The following is a 24393-nucleotide window of genomic DNA, read 5'->3' on the forward strand; positions in this document are numbered from 1 at the left end:
CTAGCCCTTATGGTTGCCCTGTGCAATAAGGGTGATATGCTTCCACTACAGTAAATGAGTCACTGAGTACAGCAGTAATTAGAAACTGCCCGCACCAGAATGTCCAGGTGGGTATACCTCCATGGATAGGAAGGTGTTTACAGAGCAGAACCACAGCAAGTTACGTGTTTCAGGCCACAGAATGAGTAGAAAGAGTCAGATAACACCATAGTCTTTTTTCTTGTACTGATTTCAGTTCTGTTGGCAGATTCCATGCATTTTTGTCTGACATATTTAATTAATTTTAAGTTTGTAAACCCTTTAATACAAAGCCAGCAACATGAATCACACATTGATGATGTATATGGAGATTGGCTGTTTTGTGGGTTGTCTTTATGGCTGGATCCTGAACTGTTCAACTTTGGCCACGGAATACTGGAATTTCTCCGAGGTGAGCGAAGATGTTCTCACCACAATTAATTTTTTCTCCAACCTGTGGATGGATTGCGTCTCTGACACCACCGGTGCATCAGATTGCAAATACTACGCCTCCATGATGGCTCTACCAGGTAAGGGTTATCTGTTGTCTTATCCCAAGCTATTCTTTACAAAATATAACAAGGTGTTCATTCATCAGAAAAAAAGACTTAAATTAAACTTGACTTGAGATAAAAAATAGCATTGAGGTTTAGCAGTTGAAGAGGTTGTATTGTGATGCTATGGCATGGTTTATTAAGCAATACACTCTCATAAGTTTTCTTGCATGTGAGCCGAGCCCTGGCTGTTGTCTCTGTAATCCTGGGTTTTTGGGGGGCTGTGCTCGCCTTGATTGGAATGAAGTGCACCAAGATTGGGGGTTCTGAACTGGCCAATGCTCGGGTAACATTTGCTGCTGCCCTCACCTACATGGCATCAGGTTGGACACCTCTTCATTTATTTTTCCTTACTTTTATATGAAATGAGCACACTAATGCAATGTTTTTTGTGGAACAGGATTCAGTGGCATGATAGTGTACTCTATGTGGGGGCATAAAACGCGGTCAGAATTTGTGGATTCAAACTACATGGCACAGAAGTAAGTAACTGCTACATATGATTTTGCATATTGGCCTATTGTAATGTTAAACTAGAAACAAGCTGATAGCTTTTCTATTAACTCTGTTCTGAACTGGACATTGCAAGAATCACATTTTATTTACAGCATCTGAGACTTAAGATTGTGTTAATTTTTATGTTATTTGTGTTTTAATGTTTACTGTGGCTCTTTGTGTGCAAGACAAATGACCTTCAGAACAATAAAGGTTTCAATCACTCAATCAATCGTTCAGATTTGAAATAGGTGCAGCTGTGTTTGTAGGCTGGGGAGGGTCATCCCTGATCATAGTTGGAAGTGCTGTTATGTGTTACTTATCTGGGAGACAGGGACTTCGCTCAAAGTAAGGCCCATGTCACTGCACTCTTTAAAGAAAATTCTCATTATGTTAAATACTGTGGATAAAGAGGTATATAACGTTAATAAAACAGTTGTTCTTGATGATGCTTAGAATTCACTAAGATAAAACCTGCATACAGGAAAGGTTTCATAATGCCACTTTGCCATCTTCCTTTCAGTTCAAATAAGAGCCAGCATTGGTCATATGTTTATATGAGAAGTCCATCCAGAGGCAGCTACATGACAGCCCAAACCAGAGGGACCTACAGGATTCCTGCTTCCTCCAAACACACCAGAGTCATCATGTCCCCTTTATTCCAGTCAGGCAGGAACAACAAAGGAAGCAGGACACAAAACACACAGAGAATTGACACCAACAGGACAGCCAGAGTCCCTGTGTCTCTGAATATGGATTCATATGTCTGATCATATATGTCAGAAAAACAGTACATTGGCAAAGCATAAACTAGGTGGTTAAGAGGATGACATGGTTATAAAAATATCCTGCCACTAGCATAAAGAATAATCTGATATGTTCTTTTTCTGGATATAGTGGTACAAATTCAATTTTGTGTTTGTAATTAAAAACAAACAAAATACACTATATAGTGGGGTAGCCAGGAATTTACTTTAATGGGGGATGAACAAATATGCTACAAATACGTCACAATTTGTAAAATTAAATGGATAAATCCAACTCATATAATGGGGGATAAAATGTATGTACATCATTGATCCTCGTGTGTGTGTGTGTGTGTGTGTGTGTGTGTGTGTGTGTGTGTGTGTGTGTGTGTGTGTAAACATAAAAGATTCCAGGTAACTGCAGTGTACTGAAGTAAGAGATGTAGAGATATTCAATATTGTAGTAAAGTACACAGTTTACAGGGAAACTGAACTTTCAGACAGAGGTCTTTCATCAGCTGTGTGAACAAAGTGCTTCTCTAATGAAGCACCCCTGTCTGAAACATCCTGTTTACATATTTTAGTACAGTACACTGGAGTTACTCATTTGCTGTAGTTTACTTATATATGCGTTTGTTCCTTCATATACCAATATTACGTGTTTAATTTGTTTATGGGATATACTAGACCAAATGTAATCCAGATTTATAGTATAGATTAATAATCAAAATACATTCCAAATGTTATAACTTTATATATAGTAACATTGTTGGTTGTACTAGTCACTAATGAGTAATCATCAGAGGTGAGCTTTTGAATTGTGTAGAAATGGGCTATAGTCAAAACAAAGAAAAAAACCCTACCTAGGCATCAGATCAGAATGCATTTTTCCATCCCCCATTGACAATGAATTATATATATATATAAATTCATATTCAAATTGAAGTATACAAGGATTCCAGAGAAACAGGACATTTCCGACAGAATTCTGAATATCTCTACATATTTTACTAAAGTACACTGGTTACTTATACATGTGTGTATATGCTTGTGCGAGAGTGTGGCCTTTCCTCATCAACACTCACAGTCAAGCAATTAGTTACCCAGTGCTCAAACACTGAAACACCAGCCCAAAGAGGGTGGGAAGAAGCTATGCAATGCAAAAGGTGAGGCTGGATTTTAGTATTTATTTTGTTTATATTGCACTATTTAATTCCTCCTATGCATTTTAATCCTTTCAACCTCACGTTATACAGCACCAACCAAAAATCTGTACTCGCGTTTTTGTTGGTTTTGTAAATGTTAAAATGCTAGTGTTATCATAACTATGTAATAACACATATGGTATCAAGTAGTTACCAAAAATGTGTTCTATTTTTAAGATTCTTCAAACTAGCTACTCTCCACCTTGTTAACATTTCTTGGCAATTTTTCCGCTTCTTGTGCTACTCAGCTAGGGATATTCTTCCAACAATTTCAAAATTCTAAATGTTGGAGCTACAGGTTAAGCTATAGAAAAAAGTACTTATTGAGGATGCATTGAAGAAAAAACATGAATAAATACATTTTAAATAGATTTAAGCATATGGTTTTAACTTGTACATCTTCAGTATTATGAAAAATAGTCAATCAGGTGTCTAAACTTTTCACTGTTGCTATTAATGGAGATCACCTAAACAGTCTTTTAAATTTCTGCTCTAAAGAACTAAGGCCAACCACAAGGAATTCATTTTTTTGCTGAAAAAAAGGTTTATTGTGTTAAACATAACATGTTTCTTTAGAAAAAATAAACTATATTCTCTCTTAAAAATCCATGTATAATTTTTCCAAAGTGCAGTATTCAATGACAATGTTCAAAATGAACTATTTATTTATTTACTTTTACAAAATTTTAACAAGAAACTGACAAGGTATGAAAGTCTTTTGCTACACTGGTGTCCCTGAATAGATTGTACCTTTACTAGAGGTTATTACAGCTATATCTTTATGTGAATTACAGTACATTAGCAAGGAATCACTGAACATTTTTACTTATTTATAATGCAGAAACCTATTTATTATATTTTAAAATTAGTTTTTGGTACTACATTTTTACAATTGCTTTTTAAATACATGTTACTGTATTTATATGCCATCCGAGTCATCCCAGTCACTAACAGTCACAATACTGCTGCCTGTGCCTGCATTGAGACCTGAAAACACACACACACACACACACACACACACACACACACACACACACACACACACACACACACACACACACACTTTTAGTATTGTTGAAAATTTTGTGATGTTATAATATTGTGAAATACCTCCTGGAAGGTATACTTAACATACTTGGGACTTAGTAGCAATATGCAAACAAAATTTTCACAAATTTCTCTTTGTTGCCTTAAGGTACGCAGAAAAGTCTCTTCACTTCCAAGCTGATGTGAGCCACCTACAGTAAATAACCATGACTGATTTCACCTTTTATACCCACATATACCTCAACTAAGAATGTTTTCCTTAGGAGCACTATGCAAGTCTAATCTCACCACTCACTACAGAATACCGCTAACTATACTCAGGATGGTAAAAGAAAAACACGTTGCTGTTATCTTTTACCTAGCCGGCCAACATACAAATGTTTTCTAAATGTTTCTAAAAAGTGATGCTCCAAATCTTGTTATAAAATCTTACTGAATCCTCAGAGTCAAACACAAGAAAAGAAGCAGAAAGATGTTTTCAGTGTTCTCACCACTCGTTTTTTCTTTTAGTCTGCAAATTCCATACTGTCTATTGTGATGTGCTCATCTTGAGTAGTTGAATAAAATTTTGTAAGCAAACATTTCTTGCTTTTCTTTCAGAAATGATTTGCAAGACTTTCTGTTGGTATATGTACACTGATACCAAAAGACATGCACATGCAGGCCTAGCAGGCAACCTAAATAGAAGCCAAAAATAAAAGACCACATTTGGTATCTTTGGCTTATATTTGTCATTCAAATATTAGGGCACCAAGAATGACCATCACAATAATGTCTGTCATGTAATTACATAAGTATTATAATCTAATTATCCTTCTGAATGTTCCAACTTCATTTAACATTTTAAATTATTTTGGTTATTTTCATGCAATTACCTAATATGTAAAGCATACTATGATACCTGGCTTCTGTCCTTTGCCTGTGGAAGTGCCCCACACACTAGTGCTGGTGTCAATACTCTTGTCTGCACTCTTCCTCACAAGGGCTGGATTAGGTTTGAGTGCAGCAGGAATATCCTCCAGAGATGAGATATCCCAGTCATCATCATCACTACCATTAATATCTGTGTACTGTAAAACAAACAGAAAAGCCATGGTTAAAGTTTCTGCTGTGTACAATTTATTTTGAGAGATCAAAGACTACTATAGGTATCAACATTAATAAAACAAGTGAATGATCAATGGTGTGTCATAGAGGCAGGGCTAAGCTTTCTAAAAGCCTTCGTCAGAAACTGCTGAAATATTTTATGTCCTATATATTTATAATCCTCTGTTACAAACAAGCTGCTTGAACAATGTATGATATCATAAACAACCGTCCCTGAGGTGATGTCACTATGTTTGTGTTCTAGATCATGCCAAGCAGAGAGATTAGCAGTATTTAAGGATTTTAAGCCCGTTCAACTGACTAAATCACCAGATGCCTTTTAGGCTAGTCATATTCAAGAGGAAACATGCAATCCTTTTATTGGCCATTTATTAGTTTCAAAATAGCTAAATTTGTAATCACCAGTTTATGATAATGTGTGAGTGACAGCTAAAGCCTGAAAAGAAACCAATAGCACCAAGTTATACTATTTAACTGATGTGTTTGACTGTTGTTAATCACCCCAGGACTTAACAGCTATGCCACTCTCTGATCGGGAATGATGTCACCTACTTACTTTTAGCTCCTGCACCACATCATTTGTTTTAGTGACTGTAGAAGGCTTTTCTGACACTGTGTTTACACCCCCTACTGGCTTTCTCAGGCCTCTTTCTTCAAGCTGCTGCTCCAGATTCTTGGTCAGTGCCTTTACATTATCTATTGGCAGACAAACACTGGCTGAATCAAACTAATAATAATGAAAAAGAAGAATAAGCATGATTTATATAGCACATTTGTAAAACAAATGTAAATCAAATGTACCCACTGCTTTACAGGGAAAAAACTCAAAATTAAACAATATTAAAATTCTAATAAACATAATATTTATCAAATGTGTCTGAAGGATCAAGTGCAGGAATATCAATTTTTATTTTTATTTTTTTTAGATTTTCAGAGGTGACTTCCAGAGCTCTGGGCAAAAGTCACAAAAAGCATCTCCCTTCTGTTCAGCCATTTTTCTGGGATTACCAGCATACTGATTTTTGATCTACATGATCCAGCTATAAAATATCAAACAGTAATTTTCATAAGACAAAAAGGGACAAGATCATGATGAAAAAATAAAACCAAAAAGATAAAATGTTAAAATCAACGATTTTGTAGATCTGAAAAAGAGTTCTTTGGCGGTCTAAGAGAGTATTGCGGTAATCCACTCAAGCTGACACAGGTATACATACATTTCTTACTGTCAGCATTGGGGAAAATGTCATGAATCTGTAATCACATGCAAAGGACCGACATACAGTGCATATAAAAAATATTTCACCCCATGGGATGTTTTGCCCTTTTATTGCTTTTATAAATGAGCAACATAATTTGCTGTTTTTTGACAAGAATTTACAAAAAATAAACCTATTTAATATCAAAGTGAAAACAGATTTCTACAAATGTCAACTAATTAAAAAAAAGATAAATGTCAAACAAGTGACTGCATAAATAAATAATCAATCAATCAATCTCTTTACATGACTGACCTAATTCAACAGGGGTCTAGGCAATTGGTGCTAGTAATCTCACAACCAGTGAAGTGAAGATCACCCAGGTGCAGTGAATATGTCTCAAGTGATTAAAGTATAGATACCTCTGTCTGGAAGGAGCAGGCTGTCCTCACAAACAGAGTGCCTATGCAAGAAGACGACTAGTGAGGGAAGCCACCAAGACACCTATGACTACTCTGAAGGAGTTAAAAGCTTCAGCAGCTGAGATAGGAGCTACTCTGCATACAACAACTGTTACCCATGTTCTTCACCAATCAAAGTCTTATGGGAGATTGAAGAAAGCCCATATTAACTCAGTTCACCCAAGGGCATGTGGGAGACTCCAAGGTCGACTGGCCATCAGACAAGAAATTGTGTTTAGTGGACACCAAACACTACATATCAGCACAAAAACACACCATCCTCACCAAGAAGCATGGTGGGGGGCCGCATGCTGTGGGGATGTTTCTCAGCATCAGTCCCTGGAAGACTTGTGATGATAGAGGGTAAAATGAATACAGCAAAATGTAGGGAAAACCTGGAGGACAACCTGATTCACTCTGCAAAAAAACTATAACTTGGGAGAAGAATTGTTTTCCAGCAAGACAATGACCTGAAGAAAACATCGAAAGCCACACAGAAACGGTTTAAAACAAGGTGAATGTTCTGAAGTGGCCAAGTCAAAGCCTAGACTTCAGTCCAATTTGTGGCTGGACTTCAAAAGGGCTGTTCACGCCTGATCCCTGTGAAACCTGACAAAGCATGAGCAGTTATGCAAAGAGAAATGGAGTAATATTGCAGTGTCCAGATATGCAAGCCTGACTGAGATCTATCCCTACAGCTTTACATTCATCTACAGCATTTAGCTGACCCTTTTATCCAAAGCAACTTACGACTGTGATTGAGAACAACTTGAGCAATTGAGGGTTAAAGGCCTTGCTCAGGGGCCCAACAGTGGCAACTTGGCAGTGGTGGGGCTTGAACCAGCAACCTTCCGATTACAAGTAAAGTACCTTAACCACTGAGCTACCACTACAACATTCACAGCCATCTACTTTACATTATATATTAACAGCCATCTATTTTACATTATATATTAACATTTGACATTAGTTTGAAAAAATCTATTTTTACATTAACATTACAAGTTTGTTTTGGTAAATTCTTGTCAAAAAAGCATAATTATATTATAATTAAATATTATATATATTATAATTATATTATAATTATAATTAAAAGGGGAAAACACACACACACACACACACAGAGAGAGAGCGAGAGAAAAATGTTTAAAAATTGCAGTGAAGTACACAAGGGCAAGGTTTTCAGAGTGATATAGTCTATCCTTACCATATTACCATGTGATGGAGATATAATATAATGCACACAGAGAAACAAGAAACAAGCCAGGGGGGACATGGCAAGGTAGAAAAGGAGGATATGAACTAAGGCTAGACGATATGGCAAAAATATCACAATTTCTTTCCCCATATTGATCAATATCAATACTTATCATGATGTATACATTTTATAATGCAGCCAGTATCATGCTAATGACTGAAGCCTAAGGAGACCAGAAGGGTCATTAGTTAAACTTCAGAATATAGCTTACTTACAAAAACAATGTAATGTAAATGTTTTGTAAAAGTTTAAACAAAAACTTTAACAAAAAAATAAAATACTATGTACTAGTTTTACACCTCAAATGTTTTATAGATCTGTGTAAAAATGTGCAAACTGTAAACACTATAAACCAGTCATTATTATTATATCTGCACTTGTTACATCATTGAAACTGTTTGTTACATCTTTACTCACTTTTCAGTATTTTGTCATTTTAGAATAGTGCCTCTTGCGCTGCTGACATAAGCTGCATTTTTCACACTGTGGTCGCTGTAGAAACGTTTTGATGCGATTTCTGTCTTGATTTGCTCTGACCAACAACATTTTGCAGATCATCTGCACTAATATGTACTTCATCACTATACAGATATCCAAACCACTTTCATATAACTGATGATGTGTTTTTTGTCAACAATTTCCTCAGCTTTAGAGGACATCGCAAGTTCACTTTCGTGCTACTCACTGGTTCCACCTGAATTTTTCTAGATTTCAGAGCTGGTAGCCCAAACAATGCTTGGCGGTAGGGAATAGACATTTACTTTGACGTGCATGCCAAAAGTGACTGACTGTTGTCATGTTTATTTCTGCTGTGTGATAGGATTTAACAGCCTATCACACAGCAGAAATAAATACGCTCTTACAGCTGTCCTTATGAAGTGAAAATTTCAAAAGCTTATAACCACAGACATACATTTTATCGCAATTATGCTTCGAGATCATTTTCTCGCCTAGCACTAATATGAACCAGACTTATACTGAGCCAAAGAGGCAAACCCAGTTCAGCAAGTGGTTGAGCAGATTTCTGGTCACCTGTGTGGCTGATATCCTAGGAATTCCAAATTTCCATTACCTGTCAAATTGTTTAAAACTTTAAGTGCCACTTCAGGCCAATGGTACATCCAAAAACCTGACTGAAAAATTCCCCTATCAATTAGGGAAACCTTCTCAATTATTTTGACCAAAAATAAATAAATAAATAAATAGAATTTACAAATCTAAATAGATAAAAGTGTTGGTAAAAGTTTTGGTAATAAACTGAGTTGAGGAAAAGCAGTACAGGCGGAAACAAGCTTCTTACTGTGAAATGTTTTCTGCACATTTCCATTCTGGTCCGTTAACTTCGACAGCCGTTCCAAAGCAAGCTCCTCCATCTCACTGCCTTCAGTCCACTCGCTCTCGCTCTCGACCTCAGTTCCCTCTGTTCTGCTCACACTGAGTACAGGGGCCTGCTGCACTCTCTGGTGAAGGGCATCGGAACGTGGGGCTAGAGCCTGGGGAGCAGTGCGCTGCTGGGCTCTTGGATGCTGAGTTTTCACTGCGGTGGTGTTCACCTGTGGGGCTTTAACCTGAGAGGGTTTCTGAGTCTGTGGAGACTTTTCTTCAGACTCGTCTTCCTCTGAGGAGTTTTCGTCTGAACTGAATGGAGGGGTTCTATTGAAGCAAGGGCGATGGTGGAACATGTCAATAAATCACTTTAAATGAACTTTAAATGTCTTTTTATACCTACAAAAAAAGAGGAGTGGGTGAGCCATATCTCTATGTCAGCTAGCTCATATAAATTGAAATCCTGCACATATGGCAAAAGGCTGTGAGAAGCTGCTTACTTTTGATGCAGGAGTGAGATAGTTGGCTTGGGTGTCTGAGTGCCAGTCTTGCTCCAATGGGCTGGCTGGGGTGTGTGCTGCAGTTTGGGTGGATGGCCTGATGCTACTCTGGTGACTGTGATCGGTAAGCTACTTGATCGTGGCCTGGGCTGAGCTAATGAAAGTGCTGAAAGAATAAAGTGTTCAGTCAGTACGTTAAGCCTTGCCAAAGCAGAATGTCAGAATAAGGCAGACCAGCTTTTAATGTTACTTCAAGTAACAGACTTGACTATGTTGCATGGCATATTACAATTTTCTGGAGAAATGGCAATAAAATTAAAATTATGTGTATATTGTGCAGACATATCTTACTGCAAAGTTAACTGGCATGTACAAGGAACTTGTTTGTACTGTGCCGCAACTGATATGGGTTAGAGCTGCACAAATATTTGTTATATTGGCTGCTGCTCTGATATCAAAGAAGGACGCAGTTTACAATGAACAAACTAGCACATGATAAAAGGTTGTATTGTGATTGTGGGCTTCCTGACCAATAATGGCCATTGTTTAAACATGCAATGTCACAAACACAACAAATCAACTTAAGTTGCTTATCAACAATCAAAATAAAAGCCTTTTTATACCAAAAAGGTGTGTACTGACCTTGTGCTGGTTGTTTGGATTTGGAGGCAAGCACCATTGTTCTTTCCTGAGCCCTCTGCTCTAGTCTTTGGTTGATCTCCTTCTGTACCTGATGGTACGCTGGGTTCTTCGTCTGCCTCTGCTGTCTTTCAGACGCCACCTTTGTCATGGCGCTCTTATACGCTGTCTTAGAGAGTCCACTTACACCCTGAGCAATACAAAAGCCAGAAGGTTTGTAATGATGCTACATGTATGCACTAGAACAGTAAATAGTTCAGGTAGTGTTTAGTGGAGAACTCACAGGTTGGATGCCCAAATTAAGCAGCTTGTACTGTAGGCTTTGCTGCACAACAAGCCGCATGTCCCTCTTGAGGCCTGGCTGCTGGAGCAGCTCGTCTGCCTTTTGCTGCCAGGACTGGATACCAAAAGGGGCTTCTGTGACACTTGAGGAATCTGGCAAAAGAAGGCAATATGTATCTCGCAGCCCAATCTCAACATGTGCCATTCAGAGGAAGATGTATGAACGATGAACAACCAGAGCAAAGAACTTTTTTTCCCCCCTTATGCTTCTACTATGAGATGAACATGCTTCAGAACACTCTGATGGCATAAAGGGAAAGATGAGAGTTGAGAACCAGACTTTTTTTGCTTTGTTTTTTTAATCAGGGATTGGTGTCTCTCTCCTGACTGGAGCTTGCGTTTATTGACATGCTCACTGACTGGGCAAGAAACACCTGAACAACAGACACAGTCCATGCAGAGAGCATGCATGCATGCCACAGATGTCCACAGCCAACTTTCTTTTGGTTTGCTCCTTTTACCTTTGTCCTCCTCTGACAGCTCCACTATAGGATCCAATTTATGGACCAAGTTGGACTGCTTTACTAGGACATCACAAAGGGTTTCAAACAGGAGTGAGGATTAGATTGTGAAATTCATGAAAGTCTATCTTAATCCTAAACCCAAATTACTACAGTGTTTTGTTTCGTACATGCAATTGTATGCAAAAATTTAGAGCAAAGTGTATGCTCTTTTTCATTTATAAGCCTCTGAATGGCACCTGTTCACAATATTTTTGCAATACATAAAGCATAACTCCTAATAAATTTCCTTTTTTAACAGATTCAAAGTAAATATATTTATATGGATTTGTGAAAAGGTTTAGAAAGGACATTTTACAAGATTCTTATAGCATCAAGTCTATACTCTTCTAGATAGCTAACTAAGGATTTACAAATGAACTGACTTGTACAAGCCTAAGGTAAAAATCATCTATATTTGCAAGTCTTTTTTTGCCTTCTTCAGAGCCAGTGTAACAAATTATCTATATCCACACTAACATATTTGGCGTCTGCTAAATGAGAGAAGCTCTTACTTTTAGGAGATCTTTTGGAATAATCTTTATGTTTTGAGCTACAGTTGCATTTGTATTGGACTACACATACTTTAGACTTATAGATCTAGCTTCAATTTTAGCTGCTCAATACACTTTATGTTTCTCATTCCTGGAAGTTGAGAGCCCATTGCAGAAGGTTTCCACTTGTTTAAAAATTGACAGGGACATACAGCATAGTTTTTACCCAACTTCTGCATACAATTATAGACAAATATTAGTGAAAGTACTGACATATTAACATGCTGACTAAATTAAGTCTGTTCCCATGATTAAAACGTGGAAGTCAGACCCATCATGATTGGATATTAATTCATATTTATGGATATTATTATCTATAGGTTACTGGATACAAAGGGATGACAGACATTACTAATTCAGTGTCTGTGGAAGACTATAGTAGACAGACAAAAGTGGAAAAGAAGAATTTGTACACAATTTTTTAACTGTGTTGTGACATACCATTGACCACCACTTTGTTTTTAAGTTCTGGGGTTGACACTATAAAAAAAAGAGAGAAATGTTATTTAAAGGTCTAAAATAGCAGCAGTCAATAGTGATATTGAAAATGTAAATATACCCTGTATAAAATGATCAGATACCTTCTCGTTGCACTACTAGAGTAGGTGGACTTGAAGTGATCTGTTTCATCTGTAAACAGAATAGAACATGCATTGCTCAAAGTTTCATCAGCCAAACATTATGTAATGTTCAAGTTTTGCTAATTAAATGAAGAAAAATTCTCTTTCACTTCACTTGCAGTCTATTATCTTCCATGTTTTAGCACACCTCAGCCTTTTATGCGATTATTTAGTGACAGCATTCCAAGTCTCCAAATTAGTCTCTGGAGAACTTTTTGTCAGATTAGATCCAGGACACACTCTCTTCCATGAAAGGCCGGCTGTGGGCAGGCTGCTGGGCCAATACAGGAAATCCTGAACAAGCCACAGGCTTCCTGCTTTGCTCTGCAATGCTGACCTGCTTGCTCTGGTAAGCAATGATCTGCTCCTGCTCCTGCAGCCGGAGCTCCAGCTCCTTCGTGTGCCTCCATGCCTCTTCCTTCCCTTCAGACACAGAGGAGCGCATTTGGGACAGAGAAGCCTGGAGCTGAGCCGAGAGCAAGCAAAGCATGTGCAGATGTTAAGGGATAGAATATTAGATTGTGGAGGTACAATAAATCAGAGCTGCTCAAAAAGGCAGACGGCTCTCAAACCTACCTGACCCTTCTCGTTCTCGTGCTCCTCCTTCATTTTTTGCATCTTTGCAGCCCACTTCATTTCCTGAAAGACATAAAAATGTCATTACTATGCACATCAGGTCATAAACACATTTGTTGCCATTGGCAGACTCTGACCTGTCTGTGGAATTTCTGTCGGAGCTGTGCAACCTCCTGCCAGTGCTTGTCATCACTGTTCTGAGCCAAGTTTGCCTGTGTTTGAGCAGCCTGCGTGCTCTCCCGTATCTTATTGCTCTGCTGCAGCTTTAGCACTTCCTCCAACACAAACGGGAATATAGCATTTTTAGTATCTTTTTTTTAATAATTTGAGAATAATTAGTTTTTGTAAACTCCCAATCAAAAGCTGCTGGGGGCCTGCCTTAGAACAGATTATTTTCTATATTACTTTCGCCATGGTAGATAACTCATACAAATGGTGGCTTTTATTGTATTGAAAACTCACTTTCTCTAGATTTCTGTTCCTCTGGTGAAGTGAGTCCATTTCTCTTTGACAGGCCTGCTTGACTTCATCAATTCTGTGGTTCATACGCACACGCTCATCCTCCTTCCAGACTTCCAACTGCTTCATAAACTGCTCCTGTTTCTGTGTCAGATCTTTCTCCTGAATGGCAGGATAATAAAATAGGTTTAAACATCTGTACACACAAAGACTATAAACCATACCTCTAAGGAGAAAGAAATAAAATAATCCAAATAATAATGATGGATCAATTATTACTTTACTTATTAGTGAAGAATAAGATCTGGCATCATCATCTATTGCAGTATCATTGCTCTTCGCCAACTAAGTTTTGATTAAAGCATACAAAGTGTACCCAACTCTATTGCGTTCGGCAGTGTAATCTTTCTGTTGTGCCTCCATTTGCATTAGTTGGTCCTGTAGCCTATTGACTTCTTCTGCTAACTTCACAGTCTGAACTTTCTTCTGATTATCAGTCATCAGTTCTGAGAACAGAATAAGGATATAAATCAACCTAAATGAAATCAGTGCATATATATGGTAAAGTCACTCACTGAGATCATAGTGAAAATCCAATGGAACTCACTCATGTCATAATCCATAGGATGCCTGCGTTGCATATGACTTTGCAAGAAAGAGGCGTTCATGAAGGCTTTTTCGCAATGTTGGCACTGGAAGATGAGCAAATTAAAATAGGATTAAAACACTGGGGATGGCATACACTTCTGATTCATGAAAGCTGAAAAAATAGTGGTAGCAGGGAGTAAAACATCCAAGTTCTAAGTAACCCAAAAGACAACAGGGTCACAAACCACCACTATAAAGCTACCAATCACAGACCACACACGGCAGAAAAATATAAAGTGAGGAAAGCCGTTGCCATGGAAACACACAGTGGACCTCTCCTCTCAACAGTGTGGAAACCTCTGAGAGATCGGTAGGCAAGATGATGATGTGCCTCTGTACACCACCACCCACGGTCTGTATCAGCACACCCCCCTAGCTGTCGCATTTAAATTTAACCTCCCTTCCATTGATATGCTCAAACATTAAACGCTGTGTGTACGCATGTATGTGCTCATGACAAGACAAATTCAAAGATGTACAGCACACACCACACACATAACCAATTTCCATATTTGGCTCCATTTTGAATGAGTCAGTATTGTGTACAACTAACAGTTGTGGATGAGATTAAGATGCTGTTCAAAGGCCAATTAATTATGGAACTACGGTTATGGAGGTGACATTTAAAGGTTGCTGTTAGCCAAGCCTTCCCAGCACATAGCAACCACTCACATGAACACAGAGTGTTACCCTGGCAACAGCTGTGCAATGGTTAATAGTCATGACAATAGGTAGCTCTTCAATTTCCGCATCAGGAAAAATGTAGCAAGGTACAAAAATCAAATGCACAGGAAATGATGGTGGCAAACAATTTAAAAGGTGGGGATGAAGGGTGTGCCTTTGTCTAAAATACTGTTCATAAGTAGACTGAAGTCATTGTCACCAGCAGACACCATCTGCTTGTAACCCTGAATCCTGAACCCTGCCCAAAAATACAATGTAGTGCATAATCAGAACAAATCTGAGCAGAGTCCAGACTGCAGGAGTAATGTAAAAGAGAAATCTCACTCTCTGTAGAACCTAACACAGAGCATTTGATGTGCTTTTTCACTCCACAAACACCCCCTTCCCCCATCCTTCCTCACGCACTGGGGACAATAAAACATAGGGGCCGAGTTTTCATGTGGGGGAGGGGACCGGATCACATCACATTAAGAAGATACATTCACACCCCAGCAAGCCCACCCCAAGAGTCACACCGACCTTATGGTAATTAGCCAAGCCCGCGCTGATCATGGCTTGCTGAGAGGTAATGATCTTCCTTCTCTGCTTGAGCTCTTCCTTTAAAGACTTGGCATCCTGGCTGCACTTTCGCAACTGCTCCGTGAGCTGCTCCACTTCGTGTGCCTGGGCCTGGAGCCGCTGCTCGGCCGCCTGCAGGCTGATGGCCAGGCAGTCTTGCGAGTGCAGCAGGTACTCCACGATGAGCTGGGATAACCGGAAGAGCTTGAGCAGCGCCGGGTCCACCTGGCTGTGGCAGCGGGTGCACCGCTCACCCTCCAGGTTGCAGAACGCCACTGTCGCCACATGCTCCTGCAGCATCTGGAAGTCCAGCTCACAGGCTACACGGTCCACATCGACCGCGTTGATCCGGCGCCAGTCCACACTCTCATGGCGGGCACGGAACTTGAAGGGGGCGGGGAGAGCAGTACCCCCGAAGGCTCCAGACATTGTAGAACTATCGGGTTGGCCCTGACCGCCTGAGGATGGCTGGCTCTGTGGGGAGCTCAGCAGAGATGGTATCCCTGCTGAGGAAAGAGCCCCCTGGGGCTCTGATGACAACGGGTAATAGATATTGTTGTAAAATGGCTGCAAAAGAAAAAATGCTGGCTGAAATCAACACAGACAAACCGACCAAATATAATGAAATGCCTCAATAAACAAAAAAATGTATCTAACTCTCAAGCACGTTTTTCAGCATAATATAGCCACAGCGGTTCAAGCACATACACAGCAAACAAAATTAGATATCTACCACAATGATTATACAACAAAAGAGGAAGCGATCAATGTAAACGTCAAATTTTATTGTTGACAGTAATCCACCTTATATTGCTGGTTCACTGTCCTCTTACCATCTTGCGTTTTCACGAGCCTACAGAAATACAGGAACGACTCTCCGAGGTTCTTCCCCCTTACTTGTGACAACGCCAAATCAGGGCGTCCCGTCAGTCTCCATGGAAACAAAAACGCGTGTCCTAGATTGCTAGCTCTTCGCTAACGCTAGAAGGAAAAGAGAATTAAAGTCATCGCTGTATTGCTGGCAAAATGGACAAACAGAAATTCGTGTTTCAAGTATAAAACTAGGATTGACAGTTGGTAAAACATTCTCTAGAAAGCCGAGACCTGGCAAGAGTTGACCTAACAGTCAAGACTAAGATCAAAAATATACACAGCTTTAAGGTTAGATACTTTTAGTATCTGACAGCCAGTATGTTTCTATTTCGCATAGGGTAACCTAAGCAGCTAAGCTAGCTATCGTCTCCCCCCCTCCATTTATTGACTATACCTGCTATGTATCATAGCTGCTTTCTGTTTTACAAAATAAGTTTGCTAGTTAGCTGGCTCAGACAAGTTAACTGGTTTACTTGGTAAGCGGGTATAACTGCATAAATTACATCTATTTCTACCAGCCAAACAAGCTACTAAACAAGCTAACGGCCTCTCAAGTTACTTTGCCTTCCAAACATCAAGTTAGGACAAGCCCCCTTGCTGAACAAAAGACGGACACATGCGTTTTGCCAATTAGGAGTTAAGAGGTCACAAAGTTCTGAGAATTCAAACAAAAAGCTGTACGGCTGCATTCATAGTTCATCATATAGCTACTGTAGATATCTTACCAGCATTTGCAGGGCACAAAACCCAAACCTTATCCAACCCAGCGTTGTTAGGTTAACCTACTTAGGAACGGATATCGAAGTAACGGAAAGGGAATCTTTACACAGTGCAAAAAGGCTTTTTTCAGTTTTTGTACAGAACAAATACCGATTTAATATATCGTTTCAGTTTAAAACTAAAATTATGATTACACAACTAGCATAACGTTGCAAATAACGACAAAAAATCCTTACCTAGCAAGCTAATTAGCTAGCTAGCTAACAGACAAGTTACTTAGGGAAAACGCGTCCAAGATGCAGACCGACGTGACGTAGATCAGGGCTCGCAAGTTCCAAAAGCTGCTCATTACTGCATCAAGAAGGTGAGGGGGAGGGGAGCCTCAGGCTGCATGTTAAGAAGTAAGTGTAAAGAATTGAGTGTTTGTGAACAAACCGCATTTCTGTTCTGTTTCTTTAATTGTCAGGGTTTTATGGTGATGTTAAAACTGTAACCACAAGGAATTATTATAATAATATTATATTAAAATGCACGGTTAATTGGAATGTCTTTTTAAAACATGTCAAACGTGTGCTAAATTGAGGTGGTTGGAATTCTGTTATTCTGTTGCTTTGGCACATCTACTTTCAACGATCAGCGAAGTATGTACCGTGAATGTACAGACTTTTTTGGTCTGTAGCGCCGCCGAGTGGCATATTGGGAGACCGGCTATATTTTGTACTACCTAGTAATACAAAATATTAAATGTCAATGTAAAAAACATTCTGTCACGTAGAGTGGCCATTATGATTTGAGTTTAAGCTATTTAGAGGTGAAAGGAAATTTTGAAAAATACTGAAAAAGAGAAACAATATAGCTAACTTTACAGAAAATGATAACCACAATGATTATACAACAAAAGAGAAAGCGATCAATGTAAACGTCAAATTTTATTGTTGACAGTAATCCACCTTATATTGCTGGTTCACTGTCCTCTTACCATCTTGCGTTTTCACGAGCCTACAGAACTACAGGAACGACTCTCCGAGGTTCTTCCCCCTTACTTGTGACAACACCAAATCAGGGCGTCCCGTCAGTCTCCATGGAAACAAAAACGCGTGTCCTAGATTGCTAGCTCTTCGCTAACGCTAAAAAGAAAAGAGAATTAAAGTCATCGTTGTATTGCTGGCAAAATGGACAAACAGAAATTCGTGTTTCAAGTATAAAACTACGATTGACAGTTGGTAAAACATTCTCTAGAAAGCCGAGACCTGGCAAGAGTTGACCTAACAGTCAAGACTAAGATCAAAAATATACACAGCTTTAAGGTTAGATACTTTTAGTATCTGACAGCCAGTATGTTTCTATTTCGCATAGGGTAACCTAAGCAGCTAAGCTAGCTAAAGTCTCTCTCTCTCTCTCTCTCTCTCTCTCTCTCTCTCTCTCTCTCTCTCTCTCTCTCTTCCCCCCCCCCCCCCCCATTTATTGACTATACCTGCTATGTATCATAGCTGCTTTCTGTTTTACAAAATAAGTTTGCTAGTTAGCTGGCTCAGACAAGTTAACTGGTTTACTTGGTAAGCGGGTATAACTGCATAAATTACATCTATTTCTACCAGCCAAACAAGCTACTAAACAAGCTAACGGCCTCTCAAGTTACTTTGCCTTCCAAACATCAAGTTAGGACAAGCCCCCTTGCTGAACAAAAGACGGACACATGCGTTTTGCCAATTAGGAGTTAAGAGGTCACAAAGTTCTGAGAATTCAAACAAAAAGCTGTACGGCTGCATTCATAGTTCATCATATAGCTACTGTAGATATCTTACCAGCATTTGCAGGACACAAAACCCAAACCTTATCCAACCCAGCGATGTTAGGTTAACCTACTTAGGAACGGATATCGAAGTAACGGAAAGGGAATCTTTACACAGTGCAAAAAGGCTTTTTTTCAGTTTTTGTACAGAACAAGTATAATACAATAGTTAACCACTTTGTTCAGTGCCACCAGTTCCATCTGGATTTACATCCACTACAAAATTCCAATATTGCATTTCACCCCATCTACTGATATTTATAGCCTGCATTCGCTTTCCACTACACTGCCCCTCAGACACGACTGTAACTGCTTTACTACTGGCACTAATGGGAATCTCTATGTTCTTATTACTGAATAAACCTGCTAAGGAGCTAAGCACCTGATTATGCCTGTACATGCAGCACCCCTGCATCAAAGTAACTTTACATGCTAATAAAATATGTGTCAATGTTCCAGCCCCCACACATAATTTACAGTTTGACTTGTCACTGTCCAAGGATGTCGAGATTGAAGAACATCATGAGTCATTCCAAGTGAAAAGTTGCAACTCAGATCCATTGCCCATAACTCTAACCAGGTGACTGTCCACTTCTGAGCCATTTCTCCTATGAAATAAGTGCTCACTCTAGACACAGGTGCTACAAATGAATGGCAGAGAAAACAAAACAGAAGAAAAACAATTACACAAGACAAGGAAACCATAACAAAAAGGCTAGGAGGATGGCCAGTCATGACAAATATCTGGTTATTTTACTGTAATCTGCAAATTACAGAGCGTTTGCTTCTGTTATTTTGGTAATTTGTCCATAGTTTTCTTTTAATTTTCTCTTCATTCACATGTTGCATACATCATGGTTATTGTAGACAAATAGTTAACCACGTCTAAGTGTGTTTACTGCTAATCTTATACAAACCAGATAGATGAAATGGTCTTTGGTCTTTGCTGAAATTTTGAGCCAAGCTTCTTGTCAGTAACTCTGAGTATCAAGCTCTGTGAGCCCTTGTGCTAGACCTCTCTTCTGCTCTGCTAGGGTGTCTGTGTTTTCACATGTCCCCTCTCTTCTCCAGTTTTCCCCTCTTGAGTCTCCCCATAGCCACTAAAGTTCCTCTCTGTTTTTGTTTGGGAAGTTTCAGTTTGGTTTTCCCCAGTGCATCGGGGCTGACATTCTTCCCGTGGTGTCCTTTGTTTTCCTTTTTTCCACGCTCGGCGTGGTGTTTAGTTTTTCCTCCCGTTTTGTTATCCTCCATTCCTTCGAAGGGCGATATACAGGCAGGTTGTTTTATGGCCACCGTAGTCTAGGGGGAGCTCGTTCGCCTTGCAACAAATGGGCCGGGCTTCGGTTCCCCAGCATTGTTTTTATTTCTTGTTTTACCTGTTCTAAGAGCCAACTGTTTTGCACACGGGCCCACTTTCATTAAAGCGTGGTAGCTCACACAGCGGAGTGTCGGGCTCATCACCTATCTGTCCTGGGTTTGAGCGCCATTACAATGTTTTTAATTTTCCTTTATTATAATTGATGAATCAATAAACACTTTATTAGTTGTAAATATAACGGTGAGCGGTAAGGAGGCGGACGCATGTGCAGAGAAGAGCGAGATTTAGTAAGGGCGGAGTCGGTATAACGGTCCAGGGTCATAGAGCCAACATAGAGATTATGGGGTTTCATGATAAAACAAGGGCTAGGATAAATGAAACAGAGCAAAACAACACTAAGGCAAACAAGGAGAAGCAGGCTATAACAAAGACTAGGAAACACTGGGGGGCTAACAAACACGAAGGCTAGGATACGCGGAGTACAAACTTACGGGCTTTCAAAAACATTCAGACATTAAAACTAATCGAACATAACAATGAACAGCCAAGACCAAGGCCATAAGGCAGGGTTTACATACACGAACTAAACAAGGTAAAAACGAGGGACGGGTATGGAAAATCAAACGAGAAAAATCAAACGATGGGCGGAGGGAACAAAACTATGGAATGGAACTCAAATTCGCAAGACAGGGAAAACATGGAACACGGAAGGTGGGAGGGACTAATCGTGAGAGTAAAGCTTGTGTTTCTTGTATGGCATTTCTAATTTTGATAATGAGTTGGAACTAAATTAACATATTCATTAATCACCTTTAATTACAATTTGTTTTCCCTGCTAATCAGGGTTATGTTCCAATTAATCTTAACAGTTTTGATTGCCAATTTATTGAAGTTCATACCCTTACATCATTCTGAATATTAAAACTGTAATTCATATGAAAATGTAATTATGGATATTCAGGCGAAACCCATTCAGTGTTAAAGTGGCTCATCACAGATGGCAACCCTAAACATTAGTTTGATGGCATCCAGCAAACATGTTCAATGCAGAGGCATTCTTTCAAGAGAAAAAACAAACAAACAAAAAAACCCCATGCTCTGCTGTTATAAAGTGGTTTGTTACTGATTTTATACATTGACAACTTTACCTGTGTGGTTCTTTAGCTAAGCAGCATAGCTAGCTAGCTAATGATGACCCATATACCTATCCAGCTTCTCTCACTAATCGTTGCCCAGTTGCAGTGTAAATATCATGAACAGTGTAAATATCATGTCCAGTTACCTTGTACAGGAACTTCTTTTCTGGCTAACATTTATAGATTTTATTTAAGGGTACCTTTTCAAATATGCATGCTCACCTGGCGTTGCCATTCTAAGTTTCCTGCCAACTACTTTCAATGAAAAGTAGCTAATGCTTTCATGAACAGTCACTAAATGCCACTAATTGGCATATTTATTTTGTCACTGAGTTGTATTTGCATTCTGCTTAGTGTCAGATGGTGTCAGCCTTTTACATCTGGTTACTTCTCTATACTCTGTGCTCTCAAATACTGTATTTTAATACACTCTAATTCCTAGTAAAGCTGTTATCATTTACATAGTTTTCTGTTTCTGTTGTCAGACACGGGACAAGTATGAAATAGTGACAAACAACTTTTTAACACTATATGTTAACCAGTAGTCACTTCCAAGCCATTTCCAAGCTACTGTTCTGCATTGCTAAATTTCAGCATTTATACCCAAGATGTTGTCTGACAAAATCAATATACTCATAACTTAAAGACAACAGCTGTGTTTTGATTTATTTCTTTATCTATATTTACATGTAAAATGATCAGAGAGTTTAAGGGAAAGTTTAAAGGAACAAAATATCTTATTTTTTTCACACAGTAGACAATATATTTACTGTTCACTGAAAACAGTAAAGATGATCAAATTAAATTGTTAAACAAAAAGTAGCAAACAATACAGATTAGTGATTTGTCCTTGGCAATGTATGAGGGAAAGCAAGTCACAGGTACGCCTAATATTCAGGGGACGAGGAAAGAACATGAGGATTGTGTGTAGTGTAGTTTGCCGAAGACTGGTTCTGGGCATGACAGTAACCCCCCCAACCCCCCCCCCCCCCCATCGGGAACAATCAGGGGCTGATATCCTGACACACACTGAAAAGGCATAAGGCCAGTAATAGAATGTACTATGGAATTCTGAGCCATCTTTGCCCAGATCAAATAATGAGACTATTTATTCTGTTGGTCTCTACAGTAAAGAAGTTTTCCTAATTTTTAATTCACTACTTTTACCTATTCATTCTCCCCCAATGCCTCCCTGCTGTGCCCCCCCCCCCCCTCCACCTCATCCACCTACATCTCCGTTGCCCAGGATGTACACTCATCAAACCCTGACTAGGACATCTGGAAAACTGGAATAGACATTAAATGCATATTTTTTTCTCACTACTTATTTTATACTTTGATATTATTGCTTTCGTGGTGTCCATTGTTGGTCAGAGGAGGATGGGCCCCAACTTTGAGTCTTGGTGCCTCTCAAGGTTTCTTCCTCATACTCTAGGGAGTTTTTGCTTGGGTTAGGACATGTGTACAGCTGCTTTGTGACAATGACTGTTGTAAAAAGCACTATATAAATAAATTTGACTTTAAAGTTGTCTTGGATAAAAATGCAGAGCAAATCAGTCTTAAATAACATTGTACCTTATTCAGTACCTTCAAATGTTATGTATGTGATGTTAAAGTTTTATTACAACTAATTTGAATATTTTGTTTTGGACATATTTGATTTGGTGTTCCTATGTGCTTCCTAAGTCAGGTGTTGATTATGCAATTCTATATTGATTATTAAAGGAGATCCTATGAAGTAACTCACTACTTAAGTGGTCTTTTTATTAGATACTTTCTTAGTTATCATTTATATAACTAATTTTAATTCTACTTGTATAATTATTATTTTAAAGTAACAATAATTTTACTTGAGTACAGTTTTGGATACTCTACCAACCTGTGTAGGTCATTAAAACAAATGACCTATTTTTAGTTCTGTAATATTGCCCAACTCTGACACCTTTTTAGTCTGAAAAGTGCTGAAACCCTGCAAGCTATCATTCCTTCATATCTAGATTATTGTAATTCCCTCTTTGTTGTTGTATCTTTAAAAAAGTCTTAATAGATTGGAACTTATTCAAATTGCAGCTCACACACACAAAGGACCTCTGATAGTGGTCTACTGGTGATCCCTCAGACCACACTAGCCATCCTTTAGCACTATGGCCTGCATACTTTGGAATCCCAACCCACAATATATGTGAATGTTCTGTGCCCTGACATACAAACACTTAACGTCAAACAGGTGTGCGCCCTCACGGAGGGTGTGGCTACAAACAAACGAACCCCCTGCACGCGGCAGGCCTTACCACGTGACTCATGGGGGGAGGAGCGTTCCGTGACATAAAATGTAATCATGATTTATTCTTATCTAAAACAAATCTCATCAGTGTACACCCAATAATCCACAATGACAAAGCAAATACAGGATTTTGGAATATTTCACAAATATATCAAATAAAAAACTGAAATATTCGATTTACACAAGTATTTAACCGCTGTGTGCACCTCCAGTTTTAATCTCATTTTGGAACGATTTGTACTTGTAAGCTTTAACACTAGTTATCTGAAATTGTACACATAGCACAGTGATAATTCAGGATTTAAATTGAAGCAGACACTGGGGACAAGACATCAATTAACATCAAGGCTTATGTTTCCATCATTTAGGTTCCATTTGAGCTCATCTAAACCAGAAGAAAATATTTTTAAAAACAAAAAACCTTTTTTTCAAGCTCTACATTTCCTGATTCAGCAGGGTCTTGTCTAATAAACTGAACACTTTTGAGCATATACATACCTACACAGTATTTTCCATTAGGTGTGCTAGTTATCTCATAAGTGCCCCAAAACCTTTCCAAATTCAGACAAAGTCATCAGTCACTATACATCGTGTGCAAGATTATTTTTGCTAAAACAACACAGCAATGTTCTTACTAAAAAGAGTACTAAAAGACAATATATAGCTTCATTGTTAAAGGCTAAACAATATTAGCTTCATTGCTATTAGCTTCATTGCTATTAGGCTAAAAGGTTATGGGGAGGAAAATACTGTAATACTGTAAATGCTGTAATA

At 38.8% G+C, this 24393-nt stretch overlaps 2 protein-coding genes and 1 long non-coding RNA gene across 5 annotated transcripts; 1 reads left to right on the forward strand and 2 right to left on the reverse strand.

The window, feature by feature from the left end:
* The first annotated feature begins 2 nt into the window (after positions 1 to 2).
* On the forward strand, positions 3 to 2200 carry cldn10d (claudin 10d). Its single transcript, XM_027014478.3, has 5 exons — positions 3 to 548; positions 734 to 895; positions 973 to 1054; positions 1308 to 1415; positions 1591 to 2200. The coding sequence occupies exons 1-5, from the start codon at positions 320 to 322 to the stop codon at positions 1835 to 1837; spliced, it is 828 nt and encodes a 275-aa protein (XP_026870279.2). The 5' UTR covers positions 3 to 319; the 3' UTR covers positions 1838 to 2200.
* dzip1 (DAZ interacting zinc finger protein 1) lies at positions 2183 to 17449 on the reverse strand. 3 transcript variants are annotated; one of them, XR_014122614.1, is made up of 19 exons: positions 17095 to 17449; positions 16330 to 16477; positions 15458 to 16063; positions 14214 to 14298; positions 13988 to 14112; positions 13610 to 13768; positions 13285 to 13422; positions 13148 to 13210; positions 12909 to 13037; positions 12533 to 12581; positions 12393 to 12431; positions 10839 to 10990; positions 10559 to 10745; positions 9917 to 10082; positions 9391 to 9743; positions 5729 to 5868; positions 4967 to 5135; positions 4557 to 4742; positions 2183 to 4005 (listed from the first exon to the last, which is right to left on the reverse strand). XR_014122614.1 is itself a non-coding variant. In XM_027014534.3 (19 exons), the coding sequence occupies exons 2-19, from the start codon at positions 16330 to 16332 to the stop codon at positions 3938 to 3940; spliced, it is 2694 nt and encodes an 897-aa protein (XP_026870335.3). In that variant the 5' UTR covers positions 16333 to 16477; positions 17095 to 17449; the 3' UTR covers positions 2183 to 3937. The 3 variants fall into 3 exon arrangements, 2 of the variants coding, with proteins under 2 accessions (XP_026870335.3, XP_081566564.1); XM_027014534.3 differs by lacking the exon at positions 4557 to 4742 and adding an exon at positions 11359 to 11421; XM_081710438.1 differs by lacking the exon at positions 4557 to 4742 and having other exon boundaries at positions 17095 to 17448.
* Positions 17450 to 18005: 556 nt separating this feature from the next.
* LOC145653711 (uncharacterized) lies at positions 18006 to 20796 on the reverse strand. Its single transcript, XR_014119870.1, has 3 exons — positions 19799 to 20796; positions 19359 to 19522; positions 18006 to 18216 (listed from the first exon to the last, which is right to left on the reverse strand). It is a non-coding gene; the product is annotated as an uncharacterized LOC145653711 (long non-coding RNA).
* Between the last annotated feature and the right edge of the window lie 3597 nt (positions 20797 to 24393).

The sequence above is a fragment of the Electrophorus electricus genome, chromosome 3, assembly GCF_041902795.1.
Source record: "Electrophorus electricus isolate QZ-2024a chromosome 3, ASM4190279v1, whole genome shotgun sequence".
Classification (NCBI taxonomy): Eukaryota; Metazoa; Chordata; class Actinopteri; order Gymnotiformes; family Gymnotidae; genus Electrophorus; species Electrophorus electricus.

Coding starts and splice junctions, on each gene's coding strand:
- cldn10d (XM_027014478.3), top strand. CDS start 320: ATGAATCACACATTGATGATGTATATGGAGATTGGCTGTTTTGTGGGT. Junction 549..733: donor CTCCATGATGGCTCTACCAG/GTAAGGGTTATC, acceptor CACTCTCATAAG/TTTTCTTGCATGTGAGCCGA. Junction 1,055..1,307: donor TCAAACTACATGGCACAGAA/GTAAGTAACTGC, acceptor TCAATCGTTCAG/ATTTGAAATAGGTGCAGCTG.
- dzip1 (XM_027014534.3), bottom strand. Junction 14,299..15,457: donor GCTTGGCTAATTACCATAAG/GTCGGTGTGACT, acceptor CTCATCTTCCAG/TGCCAACATTGCGAAAAAGC. Junction 13,038..13,147: donor ACGAGAACGAGAAGGGTCAG/GTAGGTTTGAGA, acceptor CTCTCGGCTCAG/CTCCAGGCTTCTCTGTCCCA.